Source organism: Petromyzon marinus, unplaced genomic scaffold (assembly GCF_048934315.1).
Source record: "Petromyzon marinus isolate PM22_M1 ecotype Great Lakes invasive population unplaced genomic scaffold, UKy_Petmar_22M1.pri1.0 PM_Scaffold_26, whole genome shotgun sequence".
NCBI classification, from domain to species: domain Eukaryota; kingdom Metazoa; phylum Chordata; class Hyperoartia; order Petromyzontiformes; family Petromyzontidae; genus Petromyzon; species Petromyzon marinus.
In genome coordinates, this window is record NW_027423235.1 from 363678 (window position 1) to 376999 (window position 13322).

A 13322-nucleotide genomic window follows, 5' to 3' on the forward strand; every position below is an offset into this window, starting at 1 on the left:
TAATCTCTTTGTCAGAACACCTTGTAGGCTCGCACACAGGTCCGATGTCTGAGCGTGGTTGTGTTTCGCTAAATTCTCCTGTTTGATGAGTACTAGGTGCCTCGGTGAATGTATATACTCTAACTTTAACATAGCTATTTCTGTGACCAGTTACTAGCTAATCACTCAGCTATTTCAATGCTAAATTCGATGCTAATTCCTTTGTCAACGGGCACCTCTGCGGATGTGTATACTTTAACTTAGCTATTTGAATGAGCCATTTCAATGCTAAATTATATGCTAATTCCTTTGTCAAAGCGCGTGGTCTTTTTCTTCTTCTCACACAGCTTAAATGTCGTGATCTAAGCGTGGCTTCTTCCACTCCAGCGCTGTTCTACAGACAGGCTCGTCCCTTCACCTGATGAAGGCCGCTTGTGTTGTGGCCGAAACGTCGTGATTTTTTGTTATTTTATTTTCACCTACGTGACTTTACCGAATAGAACCAAAGAGTATAAAATGAATGGTCTATTTCCACCTCCAAAATGTAACGTTAAATAACAATTAGGTACATTGGCCCTTTGTTGGAAAAAAAACCCAGTCCAAAAATTGCCCTGCTTGAACATATGTTACTGAAAAACATTGGTTTCAGAAGATTCATGGGCTAATAGTCCTACATTTTAAATTGTTTATTCGTGGTATTAAAACTCTCGTACAGTAAAACCTTGGATTGCGAGCATAATTCGTTCTGGAAACGTGTTTGTAATCCAAAGCACTCGTATATCAAAGCACTCGTATATCAGTTGTGATCACGTGACGCTCGGCAGTACAAAGCTGCTCGTATTGCAAGACCCTCGCTCGTTTATCAAATTAATATTTATTATAAATTTTGCTCGTCTTGTAAAACACTCGCAGACCAAGTTATTCGCAATCCAAGGTTTTACTGTATATGCTGCTCTCTAACAGCACTTGGCCCAGCGGTCTGTTAAGGCTATACGGGGGATCTTTTTTGTCTCCGTGCAGGTGTTGATCCAGGGGCTGCAGCATTTAAACCGCGCGATGCACGACGACATCGTGTGCGTGGAGATGTTCCCCGAGGAGCGCTGGGTTGCCCCCTCCTCGCTGGTCCTGCACGATGAGGGCGTCGCAGGGGACGTTGCAGAAGAGAATGAGGAGGATGTGGTGAGTGGAGCGTCAACACTGCCGAACCAAAATCAAACCCTGACACCTGCAGTGTGCGTGTCTCTCTCCCCGTGGTCGCATGGATTTTTCTCCAGGTCCTCCGACTTTTCCCTGCACAGTTACAATCTGACATGCACTTAGAGTATTTGGCTGCTATCAATTTCAAATGTGATAAGATACTTCATTGAACGATCGTTTGTGGCCAGGTCACTTAAAAAGAGCTATATAGCTCTCAGGGTCCTTACCTGGTAAAGTTATTTAGTTTATAGTTTTTAAATAGTTTTAATATAGTTTAAACAAAGAATAACAACAAAGACTCAACCACTTCAAGAGAGACCTTAAACATAATGAACACCGTGTGACCAGACAACAATCCACATTAGAGATGCTGTTAGCTTGATTTTGCGTTTATTAAATGACTTTACATTACATTACTTCAAAATCAAGTCAGGAGTGCTAATCATTTCGTACTATTTTTGTATGTACGTAGGGGTTATTTGACCATACTTCGGTGCGGGTTGGTGAAGGGGGGGGGGCATAGATCAGGAGCATAGAAGGACAGGACAACAGTTCATTTTGCTGTACTGCGCTCTGCTGCCAGCCATTTTGGCGCAGAGCCTATACCACCTGTTATGCATATCCAGGCTCAACACGGCGTCGCTTCCACGGTCTGAGCTGGGTCACAGGGTGGCCTCTATATTGAAAACTAATTTCTTTAGTACTGCTTTTTGTATTTAGATTGTAGTCCTTGCTACGCACCTCTTTTTAGCATGGTTGGCTGTGTACGGTGCGAAATAAGTTTTACATGCATACATACCACAGTGACAAAATGCAAAACATAATAAAGTACAGCAAGAAGTTAATTGAAATTGGCACAAAAACAACCGTGGTTTATGAAAAGTCGACAATATTTCACAAACATAAATAAGTGTTAGATATTAAATCGCATGTAGTGCAAGTTGGCTTGGGCAGATTATTTATAGACTGATCATTGCACGGTTATACTTAGAAAAAACGTTACGTAAACATTAAACACATATAGGGTGACTGATGTGCTAAGCAGGTAAGAGAAAATGTCAATCACAATTGCAAGTGAAATCATAAAGAATCGAGAGATTAAGCATCAAATTGTGAATTAGATGGGAGGGTAACCTTTGTTGTAGATAATATTGGTCGCAAAAGCCTACGCGGTTTTTTTTTAAACATGTGGTGTCTGATGGGCATGTTCCGGTTGATTCTATCAATCGCCAGAACTGTTTTAACTTATCAATATTTACGGAGGACTCCTCACTGTGATCTTTTGTCATTTTAACAAAGCGTCAGTCTCATTATTGCCATTGATGAGACACAGCATGAAACCACATCCGCAGGTTAAGCGCTATTGTTTTGGATTGCTCCTTCCCCTTCAAGCCAAATTGTATTGTGTTATGCAGTGAGCTGGTAAAAAAATAGTTATTTCATTATTTCAGTGTGTGAGAGAGACGCTACTGTGGTGAGTGCTCATTTGAGTTTGCGTTGTCATCTCCCGGTGCTATTCCAGCTGCTGCTGCTGCTGTCGTCGCTCTTGCTTAGATTACGCAACACGATGTTTGTCCTTTGTTTTGGTCTCCAGCTGAAAGCCGAAAGTGGGAAGATGCGTCGGCCCACTGGCAAAGTGGTCGGCATCATCAAGCGGAACTCGAGGCCGCTGTGCGGCATGCTCATGCCCAGCCCAATCAAGGAGGTGGGCTGATCTGCATGTGTGTGTGTACGTGTGGGGAGCGGTGATGTAGCGGTTAGCGCGCTGCGCTACGAATCCTGGGACCCGAGTTGGATTATATTTATCGCTCATAACCAATAAACAGCGGCAAATGTCTGAACCTGTCTTGGGCCCTTCCCTAGGTTGACTCGTCCATAAATGAGTATCTGATGTGGCATGTAAACATCAGCGCTGTGGAGACAAAGGCGGTCGGGCATGGTGCTGGCCATACCCACCCCGTCGTTTGCCGTACCAGCTTGAATAGGTGTGTGCTGACGGCACTCGCCCAAACAGTTTGTTGAATGCCTTACTGGGGGCTCTTTGTGCGTGTTGCAGGCCACCCGCCACCTGTTCACACCCGCGGACCGCCGCATGCCACGAGTGCGGGTGGAGACAAGACAAGCAGCGTCCCTGCAGGCCCACCGCATCGTGGTGGCCATCGATGGCTGGCTGCGACACTCCCGCTACCCGAACGTACGACTGCACCGTGACGCCCCGCACGCCGTGACACCTCACCCGTCCGTCCCGTGGTCGGCATCGTCGGGCTCATCCTTCTGTCACTTGACGCGCGGCCACGCGGCTCTGTATGCAATACAGCCGTCGAACCCAAAACACGAACGGTGACACGGTGAATTGGAAGTCAGGGTGGATGAGCTGGCACCACTGTGATTTTTTTGTTTGAAAGCATGGCAAACTCACCTGTGATTCAACCTAGGTTATTAAGGTGTTGTAAGTTGATAGTCTCAGCCCAGTCACCAATAACTGCACCAAAAACGATATTAAATTTGGTCGTGCAGTTCGATTGTTTAATTTCCATCTCTGAGAAAACTACTGCGTTTGACTGCCATGTGATGAACATTACTTTGATTGGCAGAGTGGTTGGAAAAGCACTGCCCCCCTACAATTTGGACTGCATTTCACTTCAATGGATCTTAGAAGTAGCTCTGTTATGTCTGCTCCTGTGGGTCGTCCTTGACCACGGAGGGTTTGTATAGATTGCTTGTCTTGTGTGATACCATTAACACAATGAGAAACAAAATTGGTGAAAAGTTAAATATATTGTTCAGATGTATTCTTTGGGTTGTATCTTTGTTTAAACAGATGCCGGTTAATATTCTACATAATGTACGTTAGGTACAAGGTTGGCATTGTGGTTGTGCTTTTCATACCTATTTGCCACTGTACAACCGAGCGGCACCATGGCTGGCACGGTTTAGTAGGCTGCAGGTTGTTTATCCACTGCAAAAGCAGATCCATGCCATGGACGGTCAATGCTTTGAACAAGTCTAGGCACATGCAGATGACGCTGTGGTGCCACGTCCCCGTGGTGTACCGACTGCCGTCACACAATTAACGTGTCGCTAGCCCCGCGCCCTGGCCCTGCTCGGCCCTCGGATAGATTTGGATGCCTTGTGGGGCCAGCATATCACGGTTTGGTTCTGGTTCGACACGGCAAAAAGCCAGTGGGTGACCACAGACACCTCAAGAGCTCTGCGCTGTTTGGGTTCCAATGTACCAGTGGAAAAGGGATACCGGTGACGATTGGCCACGTATGTGCATATGCATGTTGAACTTCTTCCGTACCATACGTAGACAACCGTGCTAATTGTCGGTGTGCTTGTGCAGGGCCATTTTGTGCGCTCTCTGGGCGAATGTGGGGATAAGGAGACGGAGACAGAGGTGCTGCTGCTGGAGCACGACGTGCCACACCAGCCCTTCAGCCAGGCCGTACTTGCATGCCTGCCCCCTCCCACATTCAGCATCACAGCAGAGGTACGCATGAGACGTGTGACGATATGTCAATTCATCGATTGAGTTCAATTCTTACGCCTGCGGTGTGTTGGTGTGCTTGGTCGTGCATGTGAGAATCCTTTACTTCAATGTTCTTTATTACAAGGCCCACGGGCCACTGGTGGCCCCTGGGTGGCCTTTGGTGTGGCCCATAACGTGTGGCCCCCGACGTATAGGCCCCCGACAATAGACAAATGCGAAAACAGCCCCCATCATCATCATCGTGCTGTCAAACCTCAATAGTTTCAAGATGTTTGGCCTGCGTAGAATACCTTCTAGAGGACCTCTCTGGAGCTCTCCCTCCAGTCGAGGTCCTTCCGCTGCACTGGCATGAACGAGAAGCCACGGGGCTCTACACCTTTACCGCAGACCGTATATAGAAAAGCCGTCGACCTGAAAGAAAGTCGATGGCTCGGACACATCATCGTAAGAAGAGAGGAAATTCACATCGGAGGAAGGAAGGCGACGGACTTATGGAAGCACCAGGGCGGAGACCCGAGAGGCAGGCCTTGAGAGATGCGGATCAAAGTGGTGAGCCAGGATGTGGAGGACTCTGCAGTAGCCGTGGAGATGGTCCAGTACAGAAATGAATGGAGCAAGGGGACTACAGACTTTTTTCCTATAATGCTGTACTTGCGTTCCTGAAGAACACCGAATTGTGGAAAAATCGCATAATAAATAAGATAGGGTAAAGCACAGTCCGCGATAACACGTGAGATGCGTACGCAGGCTTAACAAAGACTTCGGGTACGTGAGTAGCATCTAGAAGCATCCAGAAGCATCCCACCTTGTGTGATGCTACACCGAGGCAACCGTACAACCGCTTATTCTGCCTCGCACAACGCAGTTCTGTTCACTCGATTGCCTTTTATCCAATTCGCATCCATGTTATGAAAAAAATGTGTTCCCTAATGCATTCATCGCATTATATCTAATTCACGATATGAAAACACGCGGAGTTATAGGAGAATGGACTGTACTTTCAAAATATTCAGTCGCCTATTGAGAAGCTAGAACGCCATTAGAATGAAGTTGGTTTACCCATGTATGGCTCACCCTGTGTTTTGTTTGTTGTAAGGCAGCGTTTTGTTGAACCTGGTGCTGTGTGTGTCCCGTACAAGGACCAGGCTGGCAGGGAGGACCTCCGTGTGTTGTCCATCTGCAGTGTGGATCCTCCAGGCTGCACAGACATCGACGATGCCCAACACTGCAAACCGCTCGACAATGGGAACGCCGAGGTATTCATTTGGTGGTGGTAATCGTGGTCACGGTCGGGGTAATTCGTGCCTATTCCTTTCATGGTTTTGTCAATGCTAGCGGAGGTGACAAGGGGAGTTTAATGACACAATGATAAGTGCACTGCACATTCATCCTGTCAAGCTGGTTTAGTTCCAGTCATGGCTAACACCGGTACAGAGTGATATCTAAAAAAACTGCCCAAGTTCTCCCCTTCACCACCTGCATTGACCATCGTAATAAAGCAAGGTCAAATGACAATCGCGACCCATTACGGCATGGAGAAGCCCTCATCCTGCAGTGGATTGACAAAGGGGTGGACAATATTCCTGTTTTTAAGTTTCCAAACATTGTTGCCTTAGTGCCCGTATTCTTGGTCTCTGCTCGGCTCAGGACTGACTTCAACATGGCTCGGTTCTGGCTTGATCTGCTCCGTTGCCTCCAAAGAAGCATGAGTGGCTCAGCTGTGCCTTGGCTCACGCTCAGCTCACAGAAATTCTGAGCGTGGCTGGGAGCATGCAGGGATATACGAGGAGGCACAAGGGACACAGAGGCTCAGGGCTGGAACCATGCTTAGAGGCAGCTCGGGTTTTAAGCATTGCTTTGATGTGGCTTATTGAGAATTAGAATCAGAATATTTATACTGGAGGAATCCGATGAGCTATAAAGCTATTTTTCACATGTCCAGTAGAGGCGGGTAAGAACGTTACAACAACAAACAGTACAAAAACATAATAGTAGTGCAAAGTACAAGAAAGACAAACAAATAACCCAAACACAAACAAATACAACGAAACCATCCCCATCCTACCAGGCAAAGCCCACTGAGGTATTGATTTATTTTTGATTAGTGACCTGGCCACAAATGAATAGCTGAACAAAGTGGCCCATCATTTGGACATTTATAGCAGCCAAAATAATAGAAATAATATCAATGCATGTTGCGCGAGAGCCAAGCCTGAGCCAAGCCATGGCTAAGACCCCACTGGCCTAAGTGTCCACGTCACTGACCGAATGCCTGGTTCACAATGAATGCACCAGGTGGTAATGGGTGTGCATTTCATTTCACATTATTGTGCTTTGGTTGGAGTGGCTATGGTGGAGGTTATGCATGCATGTGGAGTGAGCAACTTCCGACAGACGTCTAGTAGAAGGCGTCTTATTTATTAAAAGCACACAGGGCGATACACTTCGTAACGCGGCTACACCTAGGCTGTACAAACACGCAGCCCATCTCCGTCCTGCGTAGCTACGCTGGTTGGTTGATGAGCGTAGCGGCGGAGACAGAGCTGCTCTTGCAGAAGAACCAGCCACGTGGTCGAAGACGAAGAGATGACGACGGTAGCGACGCAACCAGGACCCAGACCCCACGCTAACAGCCCCGAAGTTCTGATTCGGTGCTCTTTATATCTGCCTGGAGTGGCCAAGCTCCACCTCTGGCCACGCCCCCATTCTAGAACCTTCTAGGCCCTTCGGGATGGTTCCCGGAGCTTCTCGACTGACTCCGCCGTTGACCTTTACCCCAGATACGCCCCTTCATAATAAGGCATTATGTAATGCAGCTATAACCTTAATTACCCTTACAGGCCGGCAGGTATCACCCTGTCATTACACATCCATGCATGTGAGGGTGGTGACGGTGTATTAATGTGTGTTCTAGGTTGGGGTACACATCGCCGATGTGAGCTACTTTATCCGGCCGGGGAATGCCTTGGATGAGGAGGCATCTCTGCGTGGTACCACAGTTTACCTGTGTGAGAAGGTGAGATGTGGATTTCTTCTTGCCACAATATCAAGTGTTTTACAACCCGCCGATTTCATCCTTTCATTCTTAACTTTACGACATGATGTAAAATATTATGATGTAATGATCATCGCGGTACCAGTTTCCCCACAACTGTAATTGTAGTTGACATTTTCACCACATTTTTTTGTGTGCTTTTCAGTACTTCCCGTATGAATAACAACAATGCTAAATATCTCTCATGATGTTTTAAACGAGGTGATTTTTGTGGATTTCTTATCATATGATGTACCGTCACATCATGAGCGACAGGCTATCGGCGCAGTGTAACACTCGTGCCTTGCAGCAAGGAGACGCTGGGTTTGATTACTCAACTCTTGTGCCTTTTTGCTTGCTGTTTTGTTTGTTCTCCCCCCTGTTAGTGAATGGGTTTCCTCTGGATTAATCAGATTTCCTCTAAATAAAACCCATACAATCTTAACTGGCATTCGCGAAAACATCCCCTTGCTGAACAGTTACATGCAGGTGATTTAATCATGTGTGGGTTTGCTTGCAAAACACTCCTTGAGTTGGTGCATATGTATTTGCCAGATTGTGTTTATTGATAGAGAAGTGGTTGCGTTTATGTGTTTGTGCACCTGCAGAGGATTGATATGGTGCCAGAGTTATTGAGCTCAAACCTGTGTTCCTTGAGATCCAACGTCGACCGGTGAGATGCACCAACAACTGTGAACTCGCGAGTGCGCACATTGCAACCCATACTCAGCAGCTAACGTGCGTTGTTGCCAGGTGCACATGTAATCCCATGATGCGTGGTACTGCAAAGCTTTTGCAGTCGAACAATGGTTGCTACGTATATATTCCAGTTGAGTAATTTGTAACAACCCAAACCGGTATTTGGCCAAACATCCCGCTGCTGAAAGAATGACTCGACTACCAAAAACTTGGCAAGACCCTCCTGAAAAAGAGTCTCGAGACTTTGCGAGGCTTTCCTGAGTGAACACCCTGCACCACTCCAATGTCGACGACTCCGCCACTCGACGGTGAATGGCGACGGTGCATGTGCTGTGCGCGTGCAGGCTGGCGTTCTCGTGCATATGGGAGATGACTCCAAAGGCTGAGATCGTGAGCACACGTTTTACCAAGAGCATCATCAATTCCAAGGTGATTCCCTCCCCCCCCCCCCACAGACGTTCAGTTTTTGTAAAACTCTCGTTTGCTTTCACGTTTATTGTATCAGTGCCTTGCTATGTTAGTGCAGTTGAGGTTTCCGGATGGCTGAGAGGTCAGAGCGTTGAGCTTGCACCTCTGGGTTCACAAGTGGAGCGAGATGAACCGGGTTCACAAGTGGTAGTATGTATGTTGAACTTCTTTTGCACCGTACGTAGCCAACTGTGCTAATCGGAGGTGCGAGGTAGGACATGAAAGTAGTGAGTTGATGGTCTCTGTCCAGTCAACAATCACTGCACAAAACACAGAACATGCCAATTCGTCACGAGTACAGCACACCGGTGTGTTGTACCAGTGACGAATTGGCCACGTTCTGTTTATGTGACAACCCTTACTAGTCGGCTGTGTCGGGTGGTGGCGGGTTTAACGACACATTTATGTATTTACACAATCTAACCCAAAAAACCTGTATTATGGATGATATTGGTCACGAAAGCCTACGTGTTAAACTCACTGCACAAAAGACCACCAAATTACATTGCACTAAATTTGGTTAAATTCCAGCTTTGAGAATTCAAAAAATATAAATTTTACTGTCTTTGGGTGAGCGTAACCCTCAGTGGTCATCGGGCGCCACGTAGACATCTGTTGAGTTCTGGCTTGGGCTTGGATCAGGCGTGGGCATTGTGTAATTGCGAGGACCCCATGGTTCACCCGTGGTGTGTTCATCGTATCCCCGCAGGCGTCTCTGACGTACACAGAGGCTCAGCTAATGATGGACGACGCCGGGCGGAAGGACCCGGTCACCAGCAGCTTGCGTGGCCTCAACTCCCTGGCCAAGATCCTCAAGCAGAGGCGCATTCAAAACGGGTAACTCATTGTCAAGATCCTCATCCCCTCCACCGCCTCTGGAGCGCTGAGCAGTATTAATGGGTGCACCACATTTAGTCGATCGGCAGGTCGCCTGTGGCGCAGTAAAGTGTGGTTACTCCCGTGTCTTCTAAGACATCCGGCCAGCGTGGAAGAGTAGGCTAAAATACATTGAGAGGGACTGTAAAAGGGTGTATCTCTAGAGGGGCCCCCTCTTATGGGAGCCCCCTTCCAGCAGTGGCTTGAGCAAGCAATTGCAAAGCTGCACCTGTAGGTTTTTTTGACCCCATGATACATGAGGCTTGGGTGAATACCATGCACAAACAAGTGTTACAGGATTCATACTCTTTGTTTTTTTTCAGTAAAGTCACGTAGGTAAAACTATAAAATAAAATAACAACTAAATTAAATCACGACATTTCGGGCGCAACACAAGCGTCCTTCTTCAGGTGGGACAACCACAGCCAGAAACAATTGCTGAAGTGGGCAAAAAAGGGCTGTTGTAACAGGCTATATAGGTAAGAGAGTGGGGGGGAGCAAGGGGGGAGAGATAGAGAGGGGGGTGTGGGATAGGGGAAGTGGGGGTGCTGCTAGAGGGATTAAAGGGGCGAGCACGGCAAAATGCCGGGGGGGGGGGGGGGGGAAGTGAGCGGGGCTGGGAGTGGGAGGCTGAAGAAGCTGGAGATGCGGAAATGAAGGCAACAATAAAGAATATTCTTAGTTTTTTCGGTAAAGTCACGTGGAAAAAAAAAAAAACTAAGAATATGAATTACTGCAGTCATGAAAGCTTTAAATCAAAACAATAAAGAAGTTAAGGTTTTACCTGGTTAATAACATCCTTCTAGATTGGAGTGTTACAGGCTGCTGCGGGGCTACATTGTGGGCAATGGAGGACAATGCAGTGACATAAATTGTTTTACTCTACTTAATGCTCCCATGTCTGTGCTCCCCCACCTTTGCCAGCGCGTACTGACCACCACGGTTTAGTACGGTAAAACCACCCCACGACTCGCATGACATGGGGGTGGCCCTCATCCAGCAGTGGATTGACTTAACGAGCTCTGCATGTTCAACTCAAATATCTGAGTTTGTGAAGTGTCTTATATTAAGATTCTGTGTTGTTTTGGCTGGACATGATAATCGCTCATGTCCCTTCTCCACCCGTAGGGCATTGACTCTGGCATCCCCTGAGGTCCGATTCCACATGGACAGCGAAACCCATGACCCGATCGACCTGCAGACCAAGGAACTCAAGTGAGTCTCGTCAAGAAGACACCTCCCATGACTGCAATCCGACTGTTGTGCAGACCTCTCTATCAGAATCAAAATATATATTTCTACTGGAAGAATCCGATGAGCTATAAAGCTCTTTTTTCACAGATGTCCAGTTGGGGCAGGTCACAACGTTACAACAACAAACAATATAAGCACACGTTAGGATTGCAAAGTATTGGAAAGGTAAACAAATAACTTAAACAAATATACAAATAAAACTAAACTATTTTTATCTTTTTAAAAAATCTTACCTGACCACAAATGATAGCTGAACAAAGTGGCTTATCACGTGGGAAATTTATTATCAGCAAAATAATCTAAGATAAAGATTCTTGACCCTTGTGATTGATGTGTTGTGGTGGCAGAAACTGGTGCGTGTACACAGGGAGACCAACTCGATGGTGGAGGAGTTCATGTTGCTCGCCAACATCTCCGTGGCAGAGCGCATCGTAGACGAATTCCCCGAGTGTGCGCTGCTTCGACGCCACCCGGCGCCTCCGCCTTCCAACTACGACATCTTGGTGAAGGCGGCGAAATCAAAGGTAGAGTTAGAACCCCTTTTAACGACCACCCTTGTTAACTAATCGCTTAACAACGGACCTCCATAGAGCTCAATGTATAGGCTTAACCGACCATTTCCCTGTTAACGACGGGCTGTTGTAGGTACAGTAAATATGAATTAATGCCACGTAGAAGGGAAACAATAAAATAATAAGAATATAAAAAATTAAATTCTCACGACGTTTCGACTGCAACACAAGCAATCATCATCAGGTGTGAAAACCACAACAAGAAAATTTGAAAAAAGTGGCAGTTATTTTTAATGTTAGCACCACGGAGAGAGATTTGACAGTTTGTTCAGATGGACGAGTCCATCTATGTTCGGAAAAGAGGAGGGGGGAGACGAAAAATAATGGATGCGGTCTGAAAGCCACCTTGAGCGTGATCAATCAATTAAGACCCGAAATGGTTTATCAAATCTCTCTCCGTGGTGCTAACGTTAAAATAACCGCCACTTTTTTCAAATTTTCTTGTTGTGGTTTTCACACGTGATGATGATTGCTTGTGTTGCAGTCGAAACGTCGTGAGAATTTTATTGTTTTATATTTTTATTATTTTATTGTTTCCCTTCTACGTGAATTTACCGAAAGAACCAAGAATATGAATTCCTGCAGTCACGAAAGCTTTAAATCAAAATGAATTCATGCATTTATTAACAGTGTTTATTTTAATATGATGTGTTTATAATGTTAGTATCTTTATGTATTCATATCCATTGTTTAAATATTATAAAATACGTGTTTTGGGTGAACAAGGGAAACTTTCGATGCTCGTGTTCGTGGAACCAATTACCGTCTTTAAGAGGGGTTCTATCGTCTCTAGATTGCTGTTAACCTTCCTTCAATATCATCCTCCTCGCAAGGAATTCAGAGGTCGCCGGGTGGCTCAAATTTTTGTTTGAGGTCTTTTGGTTTAACCGGGTGAGAACTCAAGAGACCATAATAGTCTCATTTGCAAGGGTCACCTGGGTCACCCTATGACCCAGAGATTACAGCTGGGACCCTGGCTTCAAAATCCAGCAGCCGCATTGAACACACTGTGTTATCAAGTGTAGGGAGTTGAAGGACTCGGCTCGTTTCCCAGCTACTCCACAGAAATAAGCAACAAAAAACCATCACGATAAATGTAGTACTGTATTTAATTTTAGATAAATTCCAGCACTGAAATGTTGAAATATCAGGTCGACTTATTGTGATGAAGATTGTGCTCAAAATGGGTGGGAATGTGCTACCCCCTACTGTGAAGCAGAGGTGCCTTGAAACGATGTCAGTATTGGCCTGAGCGAGCAATTGCAGGGCTGCACCTTTTACCTTTATCTTGAGATGTAGCCGTATAGGTTCCACTCGCCCTTAGAGGCAGAACAACTCAAAAGGTGTGACGAACCACAGACAACGCTGGAAGGCAGCCAGGCACTGTGCCAGATGTAGATTAATCCACTTGCTGTACTGCCTTCTCCTGGCAAGCCAGGTTATGGAAACCTGAATGCCCACAGGAAGTGCGCTGAATAACGTTTTCTTTCCAATACACCACAACCCTTGCTGCTTCCCCAGCACTGAACTACAAGCCACGTGCGGGATAGTCACCTCACAAACGCCGGTGTGCCCGATTTTTTTGCGCAGAACATCGAGATCCAGGTGGACTCGGCTAAGGCGTTGGCCGAGTCCCTGGACCGGGCGGCGGTGCCGGGAGCGCCACCATACCTCAACACTCTGCTGCGCATCCTGGCCACGCGCTGCATGATGCAGGCCATCTACTTCTGCTCCGGCATGGAGCCCGACA

The 13322-nt window shown here is 46.5% G+C and overlaps 1 protein-coding gene across 1 annotated transcript; it reads left to right on the forward strand.

The window, feature by feature from the left end:
- The first annotated feature begins 2775 nt into the window (after positions 1–2775).
- On the forward strand, positions 2776–3520 carry LOC142923062 (exosome complex exonuclease RRP44-like). The gene is made up of 2 exons (XM_076064001.1): positions 2776–2881; positions 3233–3520. Exons 1-2 carry the CDS (start codon positions 2792–2794, stop codon positions 3518–3520), a joined length of 378 nt encoding a protein of 125 aa, XP_075920116.1. The 5' UTR covers positions 2776–2791.
- The last annotated feature ends 9802 nt before the right edge of the window (positions 3521–13322 follow it).